General features: G+C 40.7%; 1 protein-coding gene across 7 annotated transcripts in view; it reads left to right on the forward strand.

Annotated features, from left to right (window-relative positions):
* Positions 1 to 24,370, forward strand: part of apbb2b (amyloid beta (A4) precursor protein-binding, family B, member 2b) — a 53,403-nt gene extending 29,033 nt beyond the window's left edge. The window contains exons 1-16 of one of the 7 annotated variants that reach the window (XM_008413146.2): positions 802 to 936; positions 4,821 to 5,065; positions 5,441 to 5,572; positions 6,540 to 6,611; positions 8,234 to 8,284; positions 9,101 to 9,186; positions 9,477 to 9,537; positions 10,552 to 10,698; positions 12,605 to 12,732; positions 16,025 to 16,030; positions 16,753 to 16,867; positions 18,294 to 18,381; positions 19,775 to 19,855; positions 19,982 to 20,097; positions 21,110 to 21,289; positions 22,871 to 24,370. In XM_008413146.2, the coding sequence (XP_008411368.1) occupies positions 885 to 936; positions 4,821 to 5,065; positions 5,441 to 5,572; positions 6,540 to 6,611; positions 8,234 to 8,284; positions 9,101 to 9,186; positions 9,477 to 9,537; positions 10,552 to 10,698; positions 12,605 to 12,732; positions 16,025 to 16,030; positions 16,753 to 16,867; positions 18,294 to 18,381; positions 19,775 to 19,855; positions 19,982 to 20,097; positions 21,110 to 21,289; positions 22,871 to 23,041 (1,731 nt within the window). In that variant the 5' untranslated portion in view covers positions 802 to 884 and the 3' untranslated portion in view covers positions 23,042 to 24,370. Of the gene's footprint in view, positions 1 to 801; positions 937 to 4,820; positions 5,066 to 5,440; positions 5,573 to 6,539; positions 6,612 to 8,233; positions 8,285 to 9,100; positions 9,187 to 9,476; positions 9,538 to 10,551; positions 10,699 to 12,604; positions 12,733 to 12,879; positions 13,548 to 16,024; positions 16,031 to 16,752; positions 16,868 to 18,293; positions 18,382 to 19,774; positions 19,856 to 19,981; positions 20,098 to 21,109; positions 21,290 to 22,870 lie in introns of those variants that run through there. The other 6 variants (XM_008413126.2, XM_008413173.2, XM_008413141.2 and 3 more) reach the window with 6 other exon arrangements.
* Positions 24,371 to 26,369: the final 1,999 nt, after the last annotated feature.

Consider the following 26,369-nt stretch of genomic DNA (forward strand, 5'->3'; position numbering starts at 1 on the left):
CAATAATTATTGATATTGGCTGATATGAAACCCTAATCTCGCGATGTGGTTTTCAGCCACATCGTCAAAAAAACAAGTGTCAAAAAAAAAAAGTGCTCTGCAAAACTGTGCCACATGTCTGGTTGGAAGTACAGCTAACAAAATGAACTTTTGTGAGGGGTTTCTGAGCCGGACCCTGAGCCACCAGGGTTCAAATCAGGACATCGCTGCTTGAAACGGAGGCAAAAATGAAGCACCCACAAGAGAGCAACCTTCTGTCGTGTGTTTTATCATCGAGTCGGTCTCGAAATGTCTTTTTAAAAACATCAGGTTTTCTTTAGCGTCCTGTTGATCTGTGCTCCTCCACCTCTTCATTGCATTCCTGCTACATCTGATGCACACCAAAAGGGAAGGTGGAGAAGGAAAAAAGGTGATCAGCATTCTCATTAGAGGACTTGCTTGTTCTCCATTGTTAATTTATCACCGTGGGCTCAGATGTGCTCGTTTGGGTACAGAAAAAGGAGACGGGTTTTGTTTGATGCTCCACTTGGAAGACAACAACAACAGCAGCAAACCTAGTTCAACTGCAGGGGATGCACGACCTCTCTCCCTTCTCCTCTGTCTCAGCCTCTTTCTCTCCCTGTCTTGCTTGCACTTATCTCAGCGCTGCTTTAGCCTGTTTTTTAGATTTTGTTTTCACAGAAAATCTGCTTCGTATCTGAATACGACCACCCACGGCTCTTTTCTCCTTCATTCCCCTCAACCCTCTCTCTGCTGTGTCCCCCTCACTCTCCCTCTCTCTCTGTCCTTCTCTCTCTCTCTCTCTGTCTCTTTTTCTGTCTGTCTGGGGTTTTTGCTTTGATTACAGCAGCAGGTTCTTGGCTGTGAGAGGCAGCTAGCTAACTATGATGCTGGGGAAAGACTATATGCTGGCCATTGTGATTGTCAATTACGAGGGTAGGTGGATTTGTCGGGATCTGCTGGAGGCTTCACTGTGGGCTTAGAGTTTGAGCGCTGTCTGAGTGTGTCTCTGTAAGTGTGTGTGTGCAGATTTGTAGATATCCGTGTTTCCTCCAACACGAAGTTCATGTTGTTGTCTGCTCTGTGCATGCCGCATCGTTCCAGTGATAAGAGACTGACAGGGGGGGGGGGGGGGGGCATGGCAGTGTTTGCCAGAGGGAACATGTGTGTGTGTGTTCAGGTGTTTTTCTCCCTTCCCCCTCTGCTCTGCTTTACTGTATTCTTGCACGGAACTGCGTAATAGCTGGGGCTGTCACAGGCTAGTGCCTCTGTTGCTCATGTATGGCATTTTTTTTTTTAATCAACATTTTAAGTGCACTACAACAGCAGCGTGCATCATCGCATGCATGCTAAGTCGTCCCTCGGCTCCCACAGCGTTTGCAGAGACCGCCGCCGATGGTGTTGATCCGCGATGAAGCCTCCAAAGATTCAAAACAGCCTCAGCTCTCCTCACATTTTCTCCAACAGTGTTTCCTCCTTTCTGTGTCGTCATTGTGTAATCTATTTCCACTCGTCTCACGCTGGCCTGAGTTCTGTCACAGTCCTTCCTCCTGATCACTCCAGACAGTCAGCGTCTCTCCGTTGAAGCCTCATTCGCTTTGACCTATTTTCTTCCCCCCTCGGCTTATAGAACTCCATCTCCCAGCAGAAATTGCTCCGCAGTTCCTTGCTCTGGAAGACGCTGGAGTACCAGGACAGCACCTCGTGTCGTCAACGTGCCGTTTCCTGCAAAACTATTCGTACCCGGTGCCTACCATTTGTTTTACAGCTTCTATTTATTTGGACTTTGTATTCAAGTCAACTCTATTGATGGAATATTGGGGCCAGGCTAAGATATTTTATTTATATTAATTATGAAAATACAATCATAATATTGCAAGAATACAGTCACATGAGAATAAAGTTTTAATATTACCAGAATAAAGACCTAATTTTAGGCGAATGAAGTAGAAATCTTTTGAGAAAAAAATAACAAAAAAAGAAAATGAGAAATTTTGAGCGTCTTGTTAAGTTATACTATGAACTAAACGCAAAATCCAACACACTGTATGTGTCATTTATCTTCCACTTCACTTCTCCGTTATGTCTGTGACTTTATGGACAAACAAGTTAAAGTTTATCATTAACATGGTAAAATGTGGCATATAAAAACTCTTTTGAGGACATTAAATATTTGCATTTTCTTTTAAGTGAACTCTATTTCCTTGGATATTGTAATTTGATATCTTTTTAACTCTGTTTGGAGTGTGCGTGCGTGCGTGCGTGCGTGCGTGCGTGCGTGCGTGCGTGCGTGCGTGCGTGCGTGCGTGCGTGTGTGTGTGTGTGTGCATGTGTGTGTGTAAGCACATGTTTTACAGTTTCATCTCAATCAGAATAGACCAAGTCATAATGATAACATATGGCCTGCTGTCATGGCAACATGTTTCATCAGTATCATCAGCACTTTAAGATTACTTTCCAATCACAACAGACACACACACACACACACACACACACACACACACACACACACACACACACACACACACACACTTGTTCCAGCTGGCCAGTCCATCAGAGCTTATATCACCTTTATGAGTTGCTAAAACCTGCGTTGCAGCCTGGCATCTTTTTCTTTTTACTACTTTATCTGCAAACTTCACTTTCTGCACACAAACATGCCGTCAGTGGTTCCGTGAATGTGCGTGATTCTCTGGTGACGTGTGCGAGTGTGTTTTTGGTAACTGCACGGCTTGCTCTTCCTCTAAACGTCTTACTGCCCCGTAAATTACGGCTACGGTCAACTGCTCTGCGAGCAGATGTTGCCTTCTGCTAGCTGAGAAGGGCTTCAGCTTCAAGAAATACTGCAAACAGTTTAAATAAGTATTTTTATTTGCAAACACAATCTCTAAACCCAGCCACAGATGCTGAACATGACTGCGTTTTACAGAGTTTGTATTTAACTATGCCAATCGAATTCACCAATCTATGACACTTTCTATGAGGGGAGATCTATGAATATAGAAAGGGTTGCGCTCTCGTCAAAGCCTTTATGAGATTTTAACCAGTGAAATTAGAATATTTTGCAGTGTTTATGCTCTGAGATCCAGATTAAAGCAATAACTGCCGAGGCTTGTTGATTACACATCAATTTTAAGTTTGAATGGCGCAACGGCTGCTGTATGTTTGTGAGTGGTTAATGTTTAGACAGGCTTCGTCTCACAGGGCTTGCTTATTTAAGACAAATTTCCTCTGAATTAAAGCCGCTTTCTTCTGATTCAGAGCTTAATCAAAACAAAATAGTCATAAATTGTAATTTCATATCCGATTGTGATCTCGATGGACGTTGTCCTATCTTTTCCTCTTTCCTGCAAGCTTAGTGTTGTAATTGCATTACAGAACAAAAGGAACAATCAGCAAAACGGTTTTGGGAAGTTAAGTTCTGCAGTGAAATCCTTCAGGAACCCAAAGTGGAAGCGCGCCTCTAGAGGATGTTTTGTTTTTGTCGCTCACTGCGGTTGAGCGAGCTCACATGTTTTTAAGACAGTTGGTGCCGTTTTAAAACAAACTCTTCTCGGCCTCATTGGGCTTCTGCGTGCGACGATTTACATTCCCACCTTCAGTGTTTCCTCCATGCTTCAACCGAGCGCACAATGGAGGAAAGATCATTTTAAACATCATGTTCCCGCCTGAGTCATACAGAGGATAGATGTGGGTAACGTTGAAAGACAACTAGGCTTTACGTTTGATTTCAGGGTTTTAGAGTTTTAGAGGGAGCATAAGTACAAAATCATACCACACTTTTGCTGATTTTCATCTGCAAAACATTTGGAAAGAAATGTATTATTTACTTTCTGCATCACAGTTGGTTATTCCTGTGCTTTGGGCTAACATACAATTCCTGCGAAACACAGAGAAGTTCAAGGTTTTAATGTGACAAAGTGGAAACTGGAGCTGAATACTTGCAGAGCTCATGTTGCCAGCTTGTTTAGTTGTTTCCCTCAAAAGTGTCTTTTACTTTTGATCTCTTTTCTAAAATAGAACCCCCCCCCCTCCCCCCTTAAGAGTGTCCTCGATTTAATGTAATACAACTTGAATTAGTCAGATAGTAGAAACATCCATGTTTATTGTTCCCACATTTGATGATGGATACTTTAGGCTTAGCGTTAGACTTGAGATCGGTTCTTTTAAAAAAAGAAAACAAAGAATAAAACCAATGAATTAATCTAAACTTCCAAGAAGAAGCAGACACAATTACAAGACTCATTAAGTAATGATATGTCTTGCAATGCTATTGAAGGCTATTCTTTTGCTAGTGCGTTTCAAATGTATCTCTTTATTGTTTTAAAACTGAGCCCAGTGTTTGGTTGTACTTTTTGTGTTCTATCTATTTCTGCCTGTATGATCACTTTTCTAAATAGGTCTGGACCATTGTGTGTGTGCGTGCGTGTGTGTGTGTATGTTGCATAATTGTATTAACACGATTTGTTTGTGTTTCTCGAGAACATGGAGACATGGCTTATTTAAAAGACAGCTGCAGAGTGGTTTTGTAATCCTGGACAGCTGTTCCTTCAGCTCAGAGAGCAGCTGGATCATTCAGAAGAGTAACTTTCTGTGCAGTCAGTTGTACCAGTGTGGTTATTTGTGAATTTGTCTTATTTTTTGGGGTGTTTGATATAGATTATTTCAGTTAAGCAGCAAATTGTTTTCTGGTTTTCTACACGTTGTGGAAATTGAGTTCAAAATTTAGTTTTAAAACGGACGTAAGGGCTTGTGAATACTGTCTGGAAAGCATGTGAAGGGTCTGCACGTCTTATTTCAATGTTTTAATCTCTCTGCAGATATCTGGAGTGAGCAGTCGTTCCAGACTGATCCCGACTTGCCCCCAGGATGGAAGAAGATCACAGACATGGCCGGTATCTACTACTGGCATATTCCTACAGGCACCACCCAGTGGGAGCGGCCCTCTGCCCGTCCACCTCCAGCTGGGCAAAACGAGGCCCCGGCCCTGACTGACCCCACGGCCCCCGTGCCGCGTAAACACTCCCAGGGCTCCCCGAGCCCCCTGACCACTCCCGACCACGAGGTGAGTGGAAATGAGCTGAACTTGGTTGTTTTTGTTGTTTTATGAGTCTGCTGAAGCGTCTACACTTGTTGATAGGGTTTTGAAATCGGTTTATGATTTCTAAATCCAAATCTATTTTGTAACGATGTGTAAGGATGTGGTATTTTATACTTAGATGATTAGATGAGTTTATGACGTTTTCTGAGCTTGGGATCTAAGAAAAAAGTCCTGATAGACAACATGTTTGTTATAGTTGCTGTCTTTCTTAATATGATAAACAATTTTCTTTTAAAACACAAACTAAGACATTGTTACGCTAAGAGACGGTCACAGAGCTCACCAGAAGCTTTGCAACAGAGACAACCTTCTTTCGAACAACTGCTTTCTTTTACAAAGTCATGCCAGGCGGAGATCTTCTTCAGGGCGTCGACTCGTTCGGGAAGCACGACCTCCGACAGCTCAGTGGAGCCGCTGTCCAGTCATGAGTCCACTTTCCCTACATGTGGATTTGTCAACAGCTGCTACTTTGTAAGTATTTGGCCATCTGTTAATTTGTAGTTGGACAAACGATCGAAGTCTCCTTGTCATTGAGAATATTCTCACTGGAATTTTTATGGGTTTTGCAAATGCGTATATTTATAAAACAACTCTAAATCAGTCGTATTAGACGGAGAACATTGATTATCATGTCTTGCCACAAGTTTTGTGTTTGTACCGTGATGCTCTCAGCACTAATTAACCATTAAGGTGGGGATGGCTTAGTCAAAGTTCGGTTGAGAGTTAAAGCCCTGTCTCATCCAACCCAATCACCTTCTTCCACGTGTTTTCTGTGTCCTTCACATTTCTTGTGGAAAACTGAAAATATGACTTCTTCTGGCTTTCTTTTAATAGTTTATTTATTTAAATTGACCGGAGTTGTTAGAAGGTTGATGGCACAGAATAGAAAATCAAGTCTGAAGAATTAATCACTGAAAGACTTTATTTGGTAGCATCAGAGTAAACTTTCTAGATTTTTAGTTGTCAAAAAAACCCTGAAAACACATGCATCACGTTTTGTCTGTAACGTGGACGTCTGTGGTTGCAATTCGACAAAATGTTAGAAAATTTGGATACCTGTAAAGAAGACTGCGTGAATTTACTACGGTTTCCCATTCTTTATTAAAACTGTGGCGCTATCTGCGGCTGGGCCTGAAGTTTCACGCGTCGAACGCGGCCGCGCTGCGACAATCAGTTGGTCGATCATGCTGAATGATGGAGTAAAGCGGAGAGAGGAAAGGAGGCTGATGGAGAGCAGCAACGTCTAGATAAAATATCGATCCTGGGAGAATGGAGCGATGTTGACGGATGGATGTGCTCAAATGAGATTCTGGCCCGTCAGTCCGTTGAGAGCGACCTCTGGCTGGAGTCTTTGTCACTTCTCAATGAAAACTGACATAGAATCCTGTTCACTATGTTCCAGATTTTATTCAATTTCTCTTTTTCTTTCCCTTTTTAGCCTCGTTCCACGTCCTTACAGGAGACGCCCGATCAAGAAAATCGTTCACAATATCATGAAGATGAAGACAAGGTAGGAGAATAAATCTGTAGCCCGTCCTGTACCCTTGGTAATTAACAGTTTGTTTGCAGCAAAAATGAGGCAATTGATTCCTTTTACAAGTGTATGATTTCGCATTATTTTTGCTTCAGACACGGCATAAAAACTAGTAAGAAACTTTATTTGAAGTACTACATATTCTTATTTTGACATGAAGTGGTTCTGTATGCATTCTGAAGTAATTGTCTTCAAAATAACAAAAGGACACTTTCACTGATCTAAATGTTTCTTGAAGGTTAAAAATGTTTTATAAGCTTCCTAAACGATCACAGGCGTATTCTGTAATGGTGTGTATTATATTAAACAATAGTTTATTATTAGGGTTGAGGTAAAATGCTACAAAGAAGCACAATAATTAGGGAATATTGACACCATTATTGCACTCCTAAAATATGCTAAAAAAACCCAAAATTTTTTAGCATATTTCAGAGACCTCTACCTCTTCACCAGTAGATCTACTGCATATAGTTATATACTTGTCTTATGCCCACTGGTGGGTGATCTATGTACTACCAGTGGTCAGCGCCTTCACTTTAAGTACCGTATTTTCCGCACTATAAGGCACACCTAAAAACCTTCAATTTCCTCAAAAGCCGACAGTGCGCCTTATAATCCGGTGCGCCTTATATATGGACCAATATGGAGCCACAACAGGTCTAGCAACTACVGTAAGCAGCCGCYGACTTCATTTTCCCCCGTAGAAKAAGAAGYGCGCRGTGCATGCTGGGATAGTTGTCAGAACGCTGGTTTGTTAATAATGTTTGACTGACCTACCTACCTACCTACCGACCTGATTATCAGGTCGTCTGCAGGTCATTTAGCACCACGTTCTCCATGAACATGCTGTGCGCGAACGGAGAAGGTTGACCATCGTCCGGCCACACCTCAGCCTAGTCGCGGAAGGCTCTCCTCGCCTACTTGAGTTGGACTGTTTTGTTTACATTCTTTATGTCAACAAAGTGGCTTTAGACATTCATCCTTTAGTGCAGCTCCATCTAGTGGATGCATAATGTAACTCCAGCCTCTACTGTAGCGTCTATTCTATGCGCCTTATAATGCGGTGCGCCTTATATTTGAAAAAAGTTTTAAAATGGGCCATTCATTGAAGGTGCTACTTATAATCCGGTGCGCCTTATAGTGCAGAAATACGGTAAATGTAAACATTAAGCAGCTATATATTTATGCCTTCTTTAGATGTGAATGTTCAGTGCAGTGGAAAATGACTACAAAGCTAATTTCTTTTTGTTTTGTGTGTCACCCTTAAATCTTTTAACTCGTCCATCAAATTTGAATATCAGGCAAATATAGCAGATTAATTTCAAAAAGCCATTTTCAAAAGAAGGTTTCATTTATAAGGGAACAAAGTTCACCAAATGAAGCCGGACCTCTCTGAAATGACTTCCCCCTAATGCCCGGTTGTACTTACTGTCGATTACTATTTCACATATGACTTTCAACTGAATTTATTCCTCGTCCTCTTTCTCCTCCTCCTCTTTCTCCTCCTCCTCCTCCTCCTCCTCTTTCTCCTCCTCCTCCTCCTCCTCCCATGTGTCGACCCAACGCCATCTGTGTTTGTGTCTTAATGCTTTGTGTAGAAGCAGGTGTGGAGTGAATTTGGAGGAAAAATTGATAGTGAAGTGTGGAAGGCAAGTATTACGAACCCGACGCTGATGACTTCTGCTCCTCATCTGTCCTCCCCCTCCCACGTTTGAATTTCACTGCTTGGGCAGCAGCATGTGTGGCTGATGCTTCATCATAAACGTCACCTCATTTAAGAATACGTTATCTGGCTGCAGTAACACTTTCAGCTGTTTTTTTTTTTTTTTTACTCATGATTAAAAAATGCTCATCTTTTCATTCTAATTGCGCAGCTATAAATGTGTTTGCACATAGATAATGTGAACATGTGTGTATCCAATGATTAACGTTTCTCAATGTAGCATGTCATGCTGTACTGTGCAACCACTTCTCTCATTTACCAAAGGTCCATGGCTGCATGCTGTTACATGCTGAGCGACTTGAAGATGTTTGGATTTTGGTTTTCATAATGTTTGCATCTCTTCGGTCCAACACCCACAGGGTTTTAAATCATCCATTTAATGCACTCTTGTTGTAATGATGAAAGAAAGTACACCCTCTCTAAAGTCTAGGGCTTTCAGTAACAAGATTGTGATAAAATGATCAGGTCAGTCATCGGTGTAGCAGTTTAAATCCACATAAAATGTTCACTACAACTGACCACAGCATTTATGCCACCGCCTGAAGATTTGGCCATCCAATAACAGTTTTAACATTTTTATGTTTTAAACCTTGGCTTTATATATAAGTAACAGGTGTAATGACTTTGTCATTCATTATTAAAAGCTTAGCTTTTAAGGTGTAAATTAGGTTAGTGATGTTTGTTTGGACTGTTTTAATCAATTTGACGTTTTTTTTGTTTTTTTTTTACTTCTGTGCATCAGGACCTGCAGGCGGCCACCGTGAACCCTGACCCCAGTCTGAAGGAGTTTGAGGGCGCCACACTTCGCTACGCTTCTCTCAAGCTCAGGTAAAATGACTGTAAACTGTAGCAAATTTCATTTAAATGACTGTTAAAAGCATTTAGAATCATATCATTGCTATCCACTTTTTTATTACTACATATACACTATATTGCTTTATTACTGTAAGTATTTTGCCAACCATCATTCAGGTGGTCCAAAGACTTCCTTTGCATCATGTGTTAAAAGCAAACCTCATGAATTTAAATATTAGACAGAGCCTTTGTTGATGTGCGCTCTTCTGTCCTTCATCTTATGTAGGTTTTTATTTTAGCTGGCATCTTTTCCTTCTTCTCAGGAATCGTCCAACCGCAGAGGAAAATGAGTCCTGCAATGTAAACAGTGACCCAGAAGCTAAGGTTAGGAATTCATGTGACTTCGTGTGTGTTTATTATCAATTTGCATCCATGCTATGAAGAATCTAAATTGTTTGGTAGCTTTGCATTCTTGTTTTGTTTTCGTCGTAACCACTCAACCATATAGAGGTAATTCTCAGTATATTATGACATCTTGCCATGAAAGGATTCTCTGTTTTTATATATTTCAGGATTCGAGATAGTTCTAAAGTAGTTTTTTATTTCTACTTGGACATGAAAAATACCTGAAGCAGTTAAAAATGGATAAAAAAAAAAAAAAATTATACTGAATGTCGTTTTTAAGAGAATAAAGCTGTGATAAGAAAATAATTTAAATAATGTCTGCAGCCTATTTGAATACAGAAGGTATTTAATGTCGTTCTCTCTTCTGCAGTTGTCTAGCTGGACAATACTGCCCCCTAGTGGATGATTTCTTGTTGAACTTCTGTGGGTTTCCTGCTGTGGTCTTAAAAACATTCAAATCCAGGATCCAGATGATGAAGCCTTTAGGCTTTAAGGTTAATTGAAAAACAGTTCCATCGTCCGGCTGATTTATTTTGCAACTGGATTATTAGTATGCTGATTCGTCTGCAGTCCAATTCAGCGAGGCTAATGTGAAGTCAATATTTGGCTGGATTACTGGATAGATTTATTGTAGATTGAAACGGTTGTTTAGCCTGGTGGTATTAAGCTAAATTAGTGTAATGTGGTAGCAATCAGAAATTAAAGCTCACTGCAGTATTTTGTAGCTGCTTCTATCAAAGTCAAGGTAATCAACTCCACATTTACTTTGATTATTCTAAAAGTGTCTTTAATCTCTGTAACTCGACTCTCACCCTCTCATTGTGAGTCACCTCCATGATTTGCACCGCGCTTTCTATGTTTACTTTGGAGTAAACAGCGGCAGAGAAAGTTTCAAACCCACGACTGCTGGTTAAACAAACATGTCGTGTGTCATCATCGTGCATCTCTGAAAGCCGATTGTGTAACTCGCTCGTGTTCTGCTTTTGTTTGCAGTGTTTTGCGGTGCGCTCTTTGGGTTGGGTGGAGATGGCCGAGGAGGACCTGGCCCCCGGGAAGAGCAGCGTAGCCGTCAACAACTGCATCCGACAGCTGTCCTACTGCAAGAACGACATACGGGACACCGTCGGCATCTGGGGCGAGGTGAGGGACGCTGCGTACCATATCTATCTTTGTTTTGGGTTTATAAAATATTTTCTAAATGATTAAAGTGAAATAGTTTGGAGGTAAGAAGTCTCTGTAAAAAAAAATAATAAAAAAATTAAAGATTAGTATAAAGTAAAATGGAAACAAGATGACAGCAATGGGTTTGTGGGTGTGAGGAGAAAGAAGAGAGTAAGGGGTTTTTGCTGCTCGCTGTGCTGTGGATTTATTTAATGTGAACTGACAGGACACGGCAGTAGAGAGCTTCTTCTCCCCTTTGATAGCCCTTTATATCCATCCCCTATTTTAGGAGTGAATAATTTATTTAGAGACCTAGGAATGCACGCACACAAGTTCATATTTCTACCCATATTGGAACTTTGTATTGACTTGCAATCATTTTAGTTACTGCATTTATGCCTAATCCAGACATTTCCCCCAAACCTAACCAATATTAGTCTATTCCTAAACCTAAGATTAACCAAAACCTAATCCACATCATGCTGCTAAACGTAACCCCTAACCCTGCACAACGGGGTACATCAGATTAGGACTGGGCTATGGTCCAGATAAGACCCACTTGGTTTAGTAAATATGCCAGAAAGGATCCCCAATAGGATAGCTGGACATGTACTCACACACACACACGCACACACACTAATATCATATGGTAGCATATTTCCCTACTGGCAAAGCCCTCAGATGTAGAGGTGGAAATCAAGTCAAACTTTTTCTTTTAAAAGTTCACATGACTTTATTTCATTGATCACAAGACGAGATTTACTGAGCAACAGTCACTCTGATCATCCTGTATTGATGGAGTGTTGCACACACATAGTTGTGAGTACAGGACCTGGCTGGTTGGGTCACGCACCCAGCTGTTTATGGTTGCACAATTAGCAATTGATTAGATTGCAATATCACTGAATATTGCAGTATCAATTGTGATTAGCTCAGATTTTTCCACACACTTCTTTCTTTTGCATGAGCACAATGCATCAAACAGTCATTAGTGTCTTATTCTCTAAGATCTACTATCAGTTGAGGGAACAAGACACAGCAGAGGTTCATCCAAATGACAAAATGCAGTGTTGAAAAGCAGAATTTTGAATGTATTGCAAATATTATAACCATGCAGTACTTTGAAGGACTGCTTTGACTTTGTTTTGACGACCGCAGTTTGACCAGTTGTGAATATCTACAACCATTCTACTCTGTTAGTCTACAACGGTTCTTCCATGTCTCCTCTTTGTTTTTATATGGCTTACTGATAAGTCTGTTCTTAGAATATGTTGGTGCAGTTGCATTTAAATGTGCTCAGTCAGAGCTTACAGAAAGACGTAGTTACAGACGTATTTCAACCTTGATTTGAATGTAGCTTCACATTAAGGTTGAGCTTAACTTGTGGTCCTTTAAATGGGTCTGGTCGAAATGCAGAACACCAGAAGGTTTGAAATAAAGTTACCAAAGTAACACATGTAGTGCAGCACACCTAAAGACAACATCATCGCTTTTCATAGTAGAAGATTAACAACTAAGCAATAATTAAAAAAATTTAAACAAAGCTATCAATGTATAATCTGAAGTAGCAAAACAAACACTGACTTTAAGATGAGACTTGTTGCTCATCTGTGAGTGGCTTTGATAACCAGAGACAGGACGTGTGAGATCTTACAGGGAACCTTCTGGTTTTTAGTCTTGGGTTTAGAGTAAAAATGGTTTCTACCCACATCCCATGCCCAGGATGTTATGAAAACGCAAGAAGGAAATCTAGAAACTTGTGTAGGAACACATTGCTGGCATTTATTAGGCAGGTACATAAATGTTTCTGATACAGCAGCAGGAAGTTAGGACTGTCTGTTCTGATATTTGAGTGATTTATTCATCTGTGTGTGTTTGTGTGTAGGGGAAGGATATGTACCTGGTGCTGGAGAACAACATGTTGAACCTGGTCGACCCAATGGACCGCAGCGTGCTTCATTCCCAGCCCATTGCCAGTATCCGGGTCTGGGGTGTTGGCCGGGACAATGGCAGGTCAGTTGCAGTTCTACTTTCTTGTCCTTCTTTACTCCAATAGTAATTTGGGCTTAAGATGCAGTGGTGCAAGTTACCTTTCATTTGTCTGTTGGCATTTATTTTCTGTGCTCGCTTTTTTCTTTTTTTAAAATGTAACATTTAATTCTTTGATAATTTTCTCGACTCTCCCGTCTCAGTATAAGGTCATGAGGACAGGATGGAGTTCATGATTGATGATGAAGCTAGATTAATTAATGAAAGGAACATTTTAAGGAGGCTCTTCGCCATTGTTCATTCAGAAAGGATATTAAAAAGCACTACTACTAGACCTTCCATCCATTTGCCATCACCTTTCGCATCGATGCTGCAGCTCTGTGACCATTAGGGGGAGCTGTTCACCGCTTCAAGCAAAACACCCAGCTTAAGGGATGATGTAGACTGGAGTGGGTGGGAATTCCTTTACAATCACTTCACACATTACTGCACCTCGTTATTCGATCTGAAATCCTCCAGAACAACTGAGCTGACCTAAAATCACTCCGTCTAATGACATTAACGTGAGTCTTTTGCACATCGACAGTCAGGAGTGTCAAAGCAGTGAGAGCAGCTCAGCTGCAGCAAAAGGAGGAGGGGGCGGCATGGTGAGGGAACCAACGGGAGAGAGAGAGAGAAAAAGCTGCCAGAGAGGGGGAGGTTTAGTTAGTTCTACCAGGGTGTGGATCAGACAGGTTAAAGGGAGAGCAGGAGCCTGCAGCATCACTGAGAATCGGTGCGAGTGTGTAAAGATACTCCAGTTTTCAGGATTACGCGTTGAGAGAAGAAAACAGACCTCTGTGAGTATATTTGATCCCATCATTTTCTGATTCGTTGCGTTTGCAAAAAAAGTGGAAAAACCTCAAATTTGAGGGTTTTCTAATCTGATGCTTCGGATTTGCGTTTGCGTCTTCTGATCCGGTGCGTGCTTATTGCAATTTTGAAGAAACTCAAGTGAAGTGGATGCATGTGCTTGTTGCAAGGGACTGAATAGATCGACTGAAATGCCTGAATGATGACAAATGTATAATGTAAACCTGTAGATTTTTAAATGTTCTTTTCTTTTCTTGGTTGAAAAGAGAAAAATTGTTCTCATTAATAGTAAAATATGTGACATCAAAGTTGATCAAATATTTATTGCAATCAGTACTAAGGTTCATAAAAGGTTTGCCCATGTAGTTTGTACATTGACTTAAGACTTTTGAGTTTTACTGGCTAATTTTTTATGTAATTTTTTTTTTATACAAAGCTATAAGAAACCGTATTGCAATGTAATTTTTCTAGGTTAAAGTTAGTGTTCAATAATTACTTGATCAGGAGCTGTGTATCTGACAAGAGTTGCTATGAAATATGGTTTTACAGTTTTGAAAGTAATGAGTTTAAGATTTAAATGTTCTTTTGCGACTCGGATTAGCACTTAGCTCAGCTAGCATCACTAACACTGCAGTCTCTCTGTCTTTCAAGAATATAGGTCCTTACCATAACTGAGATTTCCAAATTTCTGCGAACATTTCACAAAACAACATGTTCAGTTACAGAATGAGCTTAAAAGCTCAAAAGAATAAACTACTAAACAATTTTAGCTGGACTTCATTAAGCCTTCTTGTTTGCAGCTAAATGTCTTGCACTCTTTGTCCAGCAACCTGATTGATTAATTTACAAGTTCTTTGTACAGCTCCTTGGTTCTCCTGACTTCATTTTAAAACATCTCAATGACACTAAAGAAAATAACTCAGCTAGGGACTAATTAACTCAGTAAGTGTCCACATGGAGTATTGTTGTTTTTAAGACTTAAGCCTGGTTTACACTGTGATATTATTGGCTCTCTGAAGCAAAATATTTCTTCACAAAATTAATTCAGTGGCTGTAGTGTAACAGACAGAGCACTGATTTAGAGCTTCTATCACCAAAGAGTACTTTATATTCACAATATCTGGCGAGGACATAAAGTTTCTGAGAGAAAAAAAATAAATAATTCAGTGTGACTGAACACCTCGACTTCAGTCCTCTTTTTCCAACCGTGAACGCTTCCACTGTCGTCTCCTTTTCCCCCTTTTCCTCCTAATGTGCTAATCAGCACATTAGCGTCTGAAACTTTCCGTCTATTTATTGTTGGACTCAAATGTCTCTCGAACCTTTCTGACAAAATTCCCCTACAGCTCAATCATGTAGTGAGACAGGAGTTGATGGTAAGATTTTGTAATGTGGAGCACAGGCAGTGTGACATATTCAAGTCCTGCACGGTGTGTGGTGGGCTGTAGCCCTTAGGCACAGTCAAGAAAAACATAACATTTTAAAGTATTCACTGGTTGGTCAGCCGTCAGGGCCAATTAAGCCCGACAACTGATTTGTCAGTGGCTCTGTGATAGAGGTTCCACTGCTGCAAGGACGGTTCTGTTCATTTGTCCCTCTGATTCTCTCACTGCTCTGAAGGCCTGTAGCTGTTTTGTCACCGTGCAAGCAGCACCTCTGGGACCACCTATCTCCTGATATGCTGTGAAACTCGCTTATTGCCGCAGGATTGTAGGTTCCCTCAGCAGCCGGGCGTTAACCTAATGATCACGTTACATTTGAAATGAGATGCCACTCCCAGCCGCTCACCTCGTTTCTCCACTTCCCCTTTCTGTAACTTCTTTCTTTTATTCAGACTGTACTTTGTTTGTTTTTTTTGTTTTTTTTTACACCTGCCTTCACCATTATTTTAAACATTTGATATCAAATATGCAGTCTTAGAATATCTGCTTTAATTGCATGTTTTTTACTTGCTTACAAATGTATGCACACCCTTTTAACTTTTTAATGTTGCAAGTAACCTGACTTTAGTGTCTTTTTGTAGAGTTTATGTGCTAGACCAGTATAATGCAGGCTGTGACTTTGAAGTAAAAGTAAAAATGACATGTGATTTTTATTGAAACCATTTTTATGTTGCTTTTGAAACTCTAAACATGAGCAGCCAATTAGCGAAAGCCAGGATTTCATCTTTTTTTTTTTTTCACTTTTCAACCACTTCAATCCTCTTTGCAACTTCGTCTTTTTGCATATCTTTTTTTTTTTTTAAACAATCTTCTGAGTAAATTCTTTTGATTTTTTTTTTTTTTTTTCTAAAACTTTTCAGCTGCAAACAAGATGAGAAGTGACTGGCTGAAACGTGATAAGATATCTGTTAGCCTGGCTTTTTGCAGCTTGTAGAAACAAGACTGCTGAAGTCAATTGTTGTGTGTCTTTTCCATTTCTCTACTAACTGTCCTCCTTTCCTCTCATGCTTCCTTGGACACAGAGAGAGGTAAACACATTCCTCCCTCCCATAAACAATCCCTCCTCTGTCATATCTGTTAGTTTTTAATGTTTAATTTCCTCTGTATCTCATTTTTTTCCTGATTTCCACTGTAGCTTTTGATATCCTGTATCGCCCTCCGCAAATACACAGATTGACCTCCCGCGTCCTTGTGTGGGGCTACAATCTTTATTTTATTGGATGTGCAGACACACAGGAATGCTTGAATGTGTGTGAGGATATTGGCTTAAAGAGACCCTCGGCTCTGTGTGTTTTGAATTTTGAAACGCCACGCTTTAGACTGGTCCACAATCGTCCTCAAGTTTTTTTTCCAGGACATGATAAAAACATTTATGCCTCATGAACTCACTCACATTTGATTAGCGTGACTTGCGTCTGTATTCGAATTGACTCTGATAACCTTAAACAAAAGTGCAGCCTGTTATCTTTCAGACGTCACCTTGTTAGTTGCTGTCAAGCTGTTTGAGATCTGATGTCCTCAGTGGTTTGTTGGAGAATTAGGGAACAAACCAGGTTCATCTAACCTCGTCAGAGTTGATTGACCAAGATACAGAGAAATTCTGATAGAACCTGAAGGAGTTTGTCTTTCAGTAGGAAAACAGGGTTTTCTAAGAAAGTTGTGTGTTTGTGTGTGAATGTGTTTGCATCGCAGCTCTCGTCTGTGCACCCAGACGTGTCGCTGTTAAACCACAACTTGTCTTGTTTTTCAGGGACTTTGCATACGTGGCGCGGGACAAAAACACCAGGATCCTGAAATGTCATGTGTTCCGCTGTGACACGCCGGCCAAAGCCATCGCCACAAGCCTGCACGAGATCTGCTCCAGGGTGAGTTGTTCCAGCCGCAAGATGCTGCAAAATCAAAGTCGAGTTGAATAATGAGCCGAACGCCCGGTGCGCCCCACTATTAACACACCCAGGAAACATAAGGACGGAATAAACACACTGTGAAATCATTGGTGTTCAGTCGTTCACTCTATTTTACTGTAGACAGTTATTATCACCAATGATGATGACACCCAGGAAACGCCGAATTTAACACCACCTTCGTTCTGTGATGCGACTGCCTGCCAAGATTTCCGTTTTACCTCATCATTATTATTTTACAATATGTGTACTTGTTTTTTTTATTTTTTATCTTTGCTCAGGTTGTTTGGCATCCTTGTTGTTTCTTCTACCCAAACACAATCATCAGGAGGCATACTGTACTCTGTACGGTTCTTCTTGTGAATAGAGATCTATTTTAAAACGGCGCCAGAATACTAATAATTGAACCGTCATTTGTTTTTACTGTTTCTGCTACAAATGTGGGATTAATAGATGTTTGTTTGTTCCAATAAAATATTTGCAGAGTTGAAGCTTTAATTCGTAACCTGCAGGGGCTTTTTAAATGTCATGTTAGTCATGTTTATGATCTTATTTGGAGCTGAGTTCAGTTCACAGTAGAAACGGCAGCATTTTATAGGTTCATCTGGGACTTGGTTGTTCCAATTTATTGTAAATCCCCAACTCGGTGCATTGAAATCAAACATGGAGTGTATTACTAAAAAGGTTGGGTTCCCCCTCTCCCACTTACGCATTAAGTCTTATTGTAAAACGTCATCACTACTAATTACTCCACAATGACGATATCATATTTGGCTCCTGTTTGTTGCTGATTGTTTCTGGAGGGGAAGATGAGGAGGCGGGTCATGTGGTGTGTGTTAGTGATGCACTGCAGGATTGTGGGGAGTTTAACTGAAGAAGAGAAGCAGTGGTGAAGCGAGCAATGTGGTTGTTTTTTTTTTTCTCAAGATGTGGAAAGAGTAGTAAAATATAACTAATGTGTAACATTGGAAAATATCCAAACTGCTCCGCTGATCTGACAAACTCCTGATTAAAGACATCTGCGCTTGCAGGTCTGGTGTTTTAGATGCATAGAAGAGTGAAAAAGTGCAAATGATTCTCTCTCTTTGAGCCGTTTGGTTCTGTTGCTTTACTTCTTCAAACTGTAGCTCAGGAGGAAAAGCTTTTATCTTTTTAGTTTTAAACTGTGACCTGTTTAATTTTCCCTGTGTTTTCCTGTGTTCGTCGAGTAAACAGCATGACAGTCTCAGCGCTCTTTCGTGTAATTGTTTTCCTCCCCCTCCTCCTCCTGTTCTCATCCACTTTCACACACATTATTACATCTTTCCTTTTCTTCCTGTGTGTGTGTGTGTGCGTGTGTGTGTGCGCGCGTTTCTGCCTCTGTGTGAAAATCCTTTCTTTTCCATAGATAATGACGGAGCGAAAGAATGCCAAAGCCATGGCAGGAGGTTCACTCCAGGACAGGATGCAGGCAGGACTGGACCTCCCTTTACAAGGTGCGCTTCATCAACATATCCACCCTTTTTGTGTGTGTGTGTGTGTGTGTGTGTGTGTGTGTGTGTGTGTGTGTGTGTGTGTGTGTGTGTGTGTGTGTGTGGGTGCGCGTGCATGCGTGCGTGTGTGGAGAGACGACGAATTCTGCAAGAGACACAAAACAGTAAATGTTATCAACTGTGGGAGCACAGTGAATGTTTCACAGTAACATTCTTTGCTAAAGCGGCGTGTTTTTTTACCAGGAGCACGAGAGCAGCTAGAAATACAAGTCATGTTGGAGTCATCAAACGCCACTGATGTGGCGTTTATGTCTGCGGGTACAAAGCTTTGTTTTGGTTATGCTGTGTTAAGCTCTACTGCTGGCAGAAGTGTTGATTACTATTTAATTAAATAGAATTTATTGGCTGCCCATAATTTGGTGAATGCATTTGTATTCCCTAAATAAATAATAATAATAAAAAAAACAATTACGATAAAAGAAAAGTAAACACATTTAAACTCTTAATATATTTACCACCCAGTAGGGTCCTTCCTCGCTCCCAACCGGTTTCTTTACCAGACCTACAAATTCTGAAAAATGATCCAATGCCTTGCAGGTTTTAAGGGCTTCGGATCCAGTGCACAAGCATAATGACTCAGTGTTGCATCATCTCCTCTTTACACTGTCGCATTTCCAAGACAGATGAAGGAGAAAGTCTTTCATGTCATTTCATCAAACACATTTGTTGGCAATGGTTTAAAAATGTCTAAAAACCCCCAAACCCTCAATCTTTTATTAAGGTAGCATAATTTCTCTTGGGAAAAGTTAGAAAAACCCAACCTTTTAATTTGAGCACATTTGTTCAGTACATACAATTGTAAATAGTTGTTTCTTTTACAAAAAATAGCTGGTTTCACAAGTATTGGTGCACTGAAAATTCCCATTAAAGCTGCATTGGGAGTTCTGAGAAAATTGCTAAATTTGAACAACTTGCAAATCCCTTTCTCAGAATTTGGGAACTCTGCAGCAAACCCGCAATTATTAGCTGGAGCGACACAAAGGGTGTGAGCAGCACCTGTGTGCGTGTACTTGAGCATGATTGCCATCGCTAAGACCCTCCTCTTTGGCTCTGATTGCCTGTTCCTGACACCTTTTTTCCAGTAAATATTTGTTTATAATACTTAATTTACAAGAACTTTATACTGAAGGTTTTTATTTCATCTAATGAAATAAAACTGAATTGGGTCATGATGTCGTTTCATCTCTAGCCTGGTTTTGACACTGAAATATGTTGCAGCAGAAACATGAGATCCTGATGTTGAGGTGGGAAAAGGTGTAATTTAATGCACTAGATTGTAAAACACTTCCTGTTGCTCCAAGCTGTTGTTAATGTCGTGATGAATTTTTCCCATCAGAGTTTCCGACACCAAAGACGGAGCTGGTTCAGAAGTTTCAGGTCCTCTACCTGGGCATGATGCCCGTGGCCAGACCAATAGGTCGGTGTAATGCGCTCATATGTGCCTGCAAATGCAGTTCAAAATTTCTCTGCAGTGTTGCATGTGATGCAAATGTGATTTCATTTGTGAATCTTGTTTGATTTGCTATAATATTCTCATTTCCAGGCATGGACATACTGAACGGAGCCATTGACAGTCTGATTGGCTCTTCCAACAGAGAAGACTGGACTCCTGTGGCCCTTAATGTGGCAGATGCCACTGTGACCATCAGCAAAGACAAGGTCAGACATCTGCTGCTTGACTGCTACCGCTAAACTAAATAAAATAAATACTTTGCAAGATCAGAGGAATTAGCTGTCTCTCCCAAAGCTGCAAGAACAAAGTACTGTCATTCTGTTCCTGGTTTTTAAGTTCTTACAGCTTGTTTGTGAGACAGAACCTGTCTCTTGTGTTCTAGTCAAGAGAAAGAAAGCTTCCCGGGTTCATGAATGTTTTTGCAAACAAGAACTTTGTTCTTTTAGCCACAAGTAATTGAGAACAAGTTTTTCTGCGCTTGCAGTAGTGCTAATAGCCTTTAGGGAACACCCTCGAACTTTGAGATTTCCTAAAGGCTGGCTACCTTTCAAATGAAGCCTATTCGATGACAGAGGTTAAATACTACAAAAGTTCAAACAGAAAAACTTTGCTGTGCTTCGTTCAACAAAGTTATCACCTGAAGTCTTGCTCTCGCTTGCTTTCTCGCAAGACAGGCAGGTCTCTAAAAGATAATGGTATTGAAAAGAAAATATTAAACACGTTTGTAACCCATGTTTTTGACACTTCTCTTGTTGCTTTTCACAGTCGCCAAACTTCTCCCCTGCACTTATTGATTTTGGTTACTAAAATCCACCTCAGCTAGGAGCTTAATATAGAGTAAAAACCTAATAAAAAGTTATTACAAAGCAGTTATAATCTTCCACATATTATATTGAGACTGACTTTATTGTGAACACCTCATTGATTTCGAAAATAGACGGGCTTCACTTTTCATCCCTCAGTGCCTTTGAAGATTGTATTTCAGCAGATGGTGTGCTCACCCCTTAGAAATGTTGAACATTTTCAGTCTATGGAATCATCAGATTCTAATCGGCAGCTAATTTCTTTGTGAATCTCCACATAAAGTGAAAGACGGTCAGAGAACCTCTGAATAAATATATACGGCCGTTTAAGTGCACGACTCAGTCCGGTGGTTGTGTTCGTGTCTTATTCAAATCAAATGTTTTTGATGAATCTCTCACCCATATTTCTGACCAGGATGAAGAGGAGGTGATGGTGGAGTGCCGCGTTCGCTTCCTGTCTTTCATGGGCGTCGGCCATGACGTGCGCTCGTTTGCCTTCATCATGGACGCTGGCGGCCATCGCTTCGACTGCCACGTCTTCTGGTGTGAGCCCAATGCCGGAAGCGTGTCCGAAGCCGTGCAGGCAGCTTGCATGGTGAGCCCAACTGGACCCGAACGCACAAATCGAAGAGAAGAAGTAGGAAGATTACGAAACTGAAGTTTGGAGGCAGAAATTGTGTTTCACTTCTTCTCCCCTTTGAATAAATAACCTCAGAGCGCAGTGTTTAAAATCCGTGTTTAAAGTCTTCTGCTTTACAAGTAGCTACTTTAACACTAATTAACACCAAAGAAACCAAGTTTATTGCTTTGATACGTCTGCATTTAATATTTTAAGGCATGCATAAAATCTGAAAGGAAACTGAAATCAGTTCAATTATTTTTGTTGTCTGTAGCGACGTTTGAGATGAAGGTTAATAGATGCATAACAGTGAAATAGCATAAAATTGTTATTTAGCTTTGGTCTGATCTCCAGCAGCATTAACAGGCACACACACACACGCATGCACGCGCGCGCACACACGCACGCACGCACGCACACACACACAGACAACTGGGCCGTTCAAAGACTACAACATATCAGGTTAATAACTGCACCATCCATGTTTTCCCCACAGTAATTAGCTGCACAAACTATTTATTTCTCCTCTCGCTCTGTCAAAACAATAATGGCTAAATATAAATTTGATTAATATTGCAGGTAGGGCTGCACATGTAATTTGTATTTCAGCTTTGATTTCCTCCTTAAACATGAAATCCTTCCCTGTTGACCCACAGTTAAATCACAGATGCACAATTACTTACGACTGATTGCTGGTGAAATAACGAATGCTCAATAACGTTTTGTATCTTATGTCTGAAAGTGGGCCTACTTTCTTTTCCCTTCTGATAGTTGTTCGTTTTAAGCAGGAGGGCGCAGATCAATATTAAAAATTATTGAAAGCCATTTAGCTCGTTTTGACATTTTAAGGTGCAGCACTGAATACGTCAGTGTTTCAGGGTCCAATGGAAACATTTTATTAATGCTGCAGTGAGTTAAAAATGCATGTTCACACGATCCAAAAATATAGTATTAAGAGTGCGTAAACCAACAAATAAAATGAAAAAAAAAAAAATGAAAAAAACTCGACAAAATTAAGGGGATATGAATACTTACAGCAAGGCACTGTGTGTAATTTTCTAAAAATATTTTTTATTTAACTTATCATCATTGGTGATAATAACTGTCTACAGTAAAATAGAGTGAACGACTGAACACCAATGATTTCACAGTGTGTTTATTCCGTCCTTATGTTTGCTGTGTTTACAACCCAAAACCACCATCTGCAGTGTGTGGAGTTTGTGCCAGCCCGTCGGGTCGCGCTGCACCTCTCCGTCTGCTGGCTGACATATGAGATTGGTCCGCTGCAGGCGAGGCCATTGATCACACATCTGAACTTTGGATATACGGCCACACGCAGACTCACGCTCCGAAGCAGATTGACGGTGGCAAGAATCGTTAGTCATTACTATTGATCACAGTCAGCAGCCTGCGCCGGTCCAGCTTCCTCCTCGACTCTCCGTCTCTCTTTCTCTCTCACACACACACCTCCACCGCCGTCCACTCAGCATCTGTAACTCTGTTATTTACAGTTTTCCCTCTATGTTCTCTCTCTCTCTCTCCCTTGTTGTCTCTCAGCTGCGGTATCAGAAGTGTCTGGTGGCCCGGCCGCCCTCCCAGAAGGCCTGCAGCTCGTCGCCCCCCGGAGACTCCGTGTCCCGTCGGGTATCGACCAGCGTGAAGCGAGGCGTCCTGTCTCTCATCGACACCCTCAAACAGAAGAGACCCGTCACAGAGCTGCCGCAGTAACGGCGGCGAGCCGGTACGGGCTTCCCAACACGCCTCTCGGTCACCACGGAAACATCACCGCTTCGCCGCCAAGACCCCCGTCTCCATCACAGACTCCAGCAGCGGTAGAAAAAGCTACAGGCTTGGTGGAGTTTCCAGTGGCTTTTATTTTTTATTCTTTTTAAAAATTTTTTTGGAAGCAACTCTTTAAGCGTTTTTCAGTCGAGTAGCTGTTAAAAAAGAAAAAAAAAAAAAAACACGATTCCGAATCAAGCAGGAGCATCCAAGATAGTCGTGTACATGACTCTCATTTCCGTCAGTAGCGGCGCGAGGAGAAGAGGGAAGAAGCAAGGAGGCGCTCCTTCAAGCACAGCACGCGTGCCATGACCGAGCTCATCGCCGACCAAAACGCTCATCTCTACATGCTTTCTGTGTACCTGTGTCCGCGCCCTGTCAGCATGAAGCTCCACACAGGGCCACGCTCCCCTGTCATCGTTTTAGTCTGTAGTGGCTCTTCTCCCTCTCGTCGTCCTTTTAGTAAATCTAAACGTCAGAACAAAACAAAGGCAGAGAGAGAGAGAGAGAACGAGCGAGAAAAGCCATCGTGTTCTTGTTCCTGGATGAACAAAGGAAGCTGCTACGGACTTGAGAGATTCCAGTGCAACCTGTTCAGCTGAGTGTGCATGAAGTTGCTTTTTTTTGTTTGTTTTGTTTTTTGTTTGTTTTTAATCTAAATGTGAACCATTCGAAACAATGTGGAAACAGTGCTGCTGCTTTCAGAGACAGGAGGAGGAAAATCAGAAGGCTGCATATTTTTTGGCCTTGGGACGAGCGGTGACTCGTCACCTGAATCATCCTTCATATCCTTCCTGTTTACGTGTTTTTCTTTATTTTTCTTCTTTCTGGTTATCTTTTAAGAAATTACAGATAATAGCCATATCAGAGGAAGAGCTGTGGGACAGTTTTCCCCTCACTGGTATTCAGTGCTAGACTTGCTGCTTCAAACACAGGAGAGAGACATCAGCATGCTGGAGGGAAATCTGATAGTTTCTCTTCAATCCCACCTCACTCTCTGGAGACGCTTGGTCCTCTAATAAAGGTGGATCACCTGGGGGAAGAAAAAGGAGACTTTAGGAATGTTTTTTTTCTATCTCTGTAGGATTGTTTGTGTTCAGCCTTCGGTTTTCAAAGGAAAACCTATCAGAACGTTGGAGGGGCTCAAACCGAGCAGGACTTTCTGGCGCTGCTATCCGTTTTCAAGGTTCTTCCACACGCCAGAGTGCTTTTGTTTAAGAAAATCTTCTTTTCAATTTGTTTTCACCAGTGCCATGGATCTGTTTTAAAAAAAAACACACACACACACACAAATCCCCTTGTTTCCCTTGTCTAGCTCTGTACTGTCACATATCTGACATGTTTGGATATAAGGCCATCTTTTATTCCACCTTGAATCTCGGAACAGTTTGCTAAGCCCCGCCTCCAAAACGTTATCCAATCACAGCACCAGAAGCTTTGCGTTTAACTCAACGTATGTTAATGTTGGGAAGAGTGCTTAAAAACAATTATCTGACAGGTGATACAAGATGAATTCAGGGGGTCGAGGCATAGCAGACTAATTGTTATAGATCAGTTGTCCTATGAAAGAATTAGTATACCACCAGGAAAAAACTGTTGGCTTTTGACTATATTCTTAAACTTTTTTACGTTTAATGACATAGTTCAATCTCAAGAAAGGTAAATGATGAAATTAGTTCGTTTTTGTTTTATGTGGAGACATTAAATCCACCAATGGCTTCTTTCTTTAAAGGATTTCTATAATTCAGATGAACTTGCCTTCAGTTGGTGTAAAATGTGTTAAATCCATCAACAGCCCTTCTAAAAGATTTGTCGACTCATGGGGTATCGACCAGCGTGAAGCAGTGAGATGTCGCTGAACTATTAAGACCAAAATGTCGCTCGCATATGGAAAAAAATTGTCACTGCGAGCTAGCGCAGCGTCACGTGACTTATAGAATTCCCACTTGGAAGCACAACAGCGCCCCCTGCAGTCAAAATTCCTACTGAGAAAGTCGGAGCTCGCCTTACAGCCCAGAGTTTTTGTCCAATATGGCAGCCTTCAATACGAATTTTAGTTAAAGTAACCTGTATAAACTATTTAATAGCACCTCTGATGGTTTCATATTCGTGTGCATTATGTGTGTTTTGTTGTTTTACAATTGGAAGACTTGGAAAAATAAGACCGCCATCCTACACATTTAACACTATAGCAAACAATAATTTGATAAATAAACCAGCATGCCTTTGATTTAATTCTTATTTGGTTTTATTTATTTTTTATATACATATTGGCCAAATCGAAAAAGCAGATGGTCTCATCCCAAAGTTTTAAAATTTGTGAAATTTCACTGGGGAAAAAAAACAAACATACATTTTTTTAATATACCTATTTTGGTCATTCAAACTAAAATAATCAACATCAATTAGTTTTTCTGTATAACAGACAAAAATATGAATTCCCACGTTTCCTAAAAAATACTTAAATCCTCGTCTCAGTATCATGTGCCATCTCAAATAAATAAGTCAAATCGTTACACACCAACACGTAATGCTGCGTTATGACCAGTCCGTTTGGTAAAGGCGATGCACAACCTCGGCCCTTTGCTGCTGTTGAGCTTATTTTGTTATAAATTAGCCCAACTATTTCTAACTTTTGATTTTTAAAATACTAATTTTCGTGCCTTTTTCATTATTTTTACTTCTTGCACTTCTATGTCTTCCTCGATGACTCCATGAAATAAATCCTGATGTGCTTGTAATGCAATAATAACGTAAAACCTAAATGGCACACTCTGCTTCAGTGAGAGTCGGTAGTTTGCTGGAAGAAGTCAACAGTTTCTGCGTGGTGTACTAACTCGAGACACTCGTGTTGGTGCATCTTTCTTGTTGTCTTGCCCGTAGCTCTAAAGTGGATTCACACAACTGAAAGGAACTTGTTTTGTAACAGAGACTGAAGGGAAAATCCAGCGGCTTTCCCTTTTTCACAGAAAGATGTTGACATGTGAATAAGATGACATCCGTGTGTTCAGAAAACCCACTAAGTGTAACGTTTATCGTCGTTATAAGCTATGTGTTTATTTTTGAATGTCTCTTTATTTTCTTATACGTTATAAAAGCAATGCCTTTTCTGAATCATACCAAATGGCCAAAGTGTAAAATACGTATATAAATTGTTGTAGATAGGAAAATATGAGAGCAAATAATGAAAAGCGAGGAGGCGATTGGACATTTTTACACTTTAGTTGATGCTGAAATTAACTGTGCGATTTTTATCTATGCATTCTTTTTGATC

This window comes from Poecilia reticulata, linkage group LG1 (assembly GCF_000633615.1).
Source record: "Poecilia reticulata strain Guanapo linkage group LG1, Guppy_female_1.0+MT, whole genome shotgun sequence".
Taxonomy (NCBI): domain Eukaryota; kingdom Metazoa; phylum Chordata; class Actinopteri; order Cyprinodontiformes; family Poeciliidae; genus Poecilia; species Poecilia reticulata.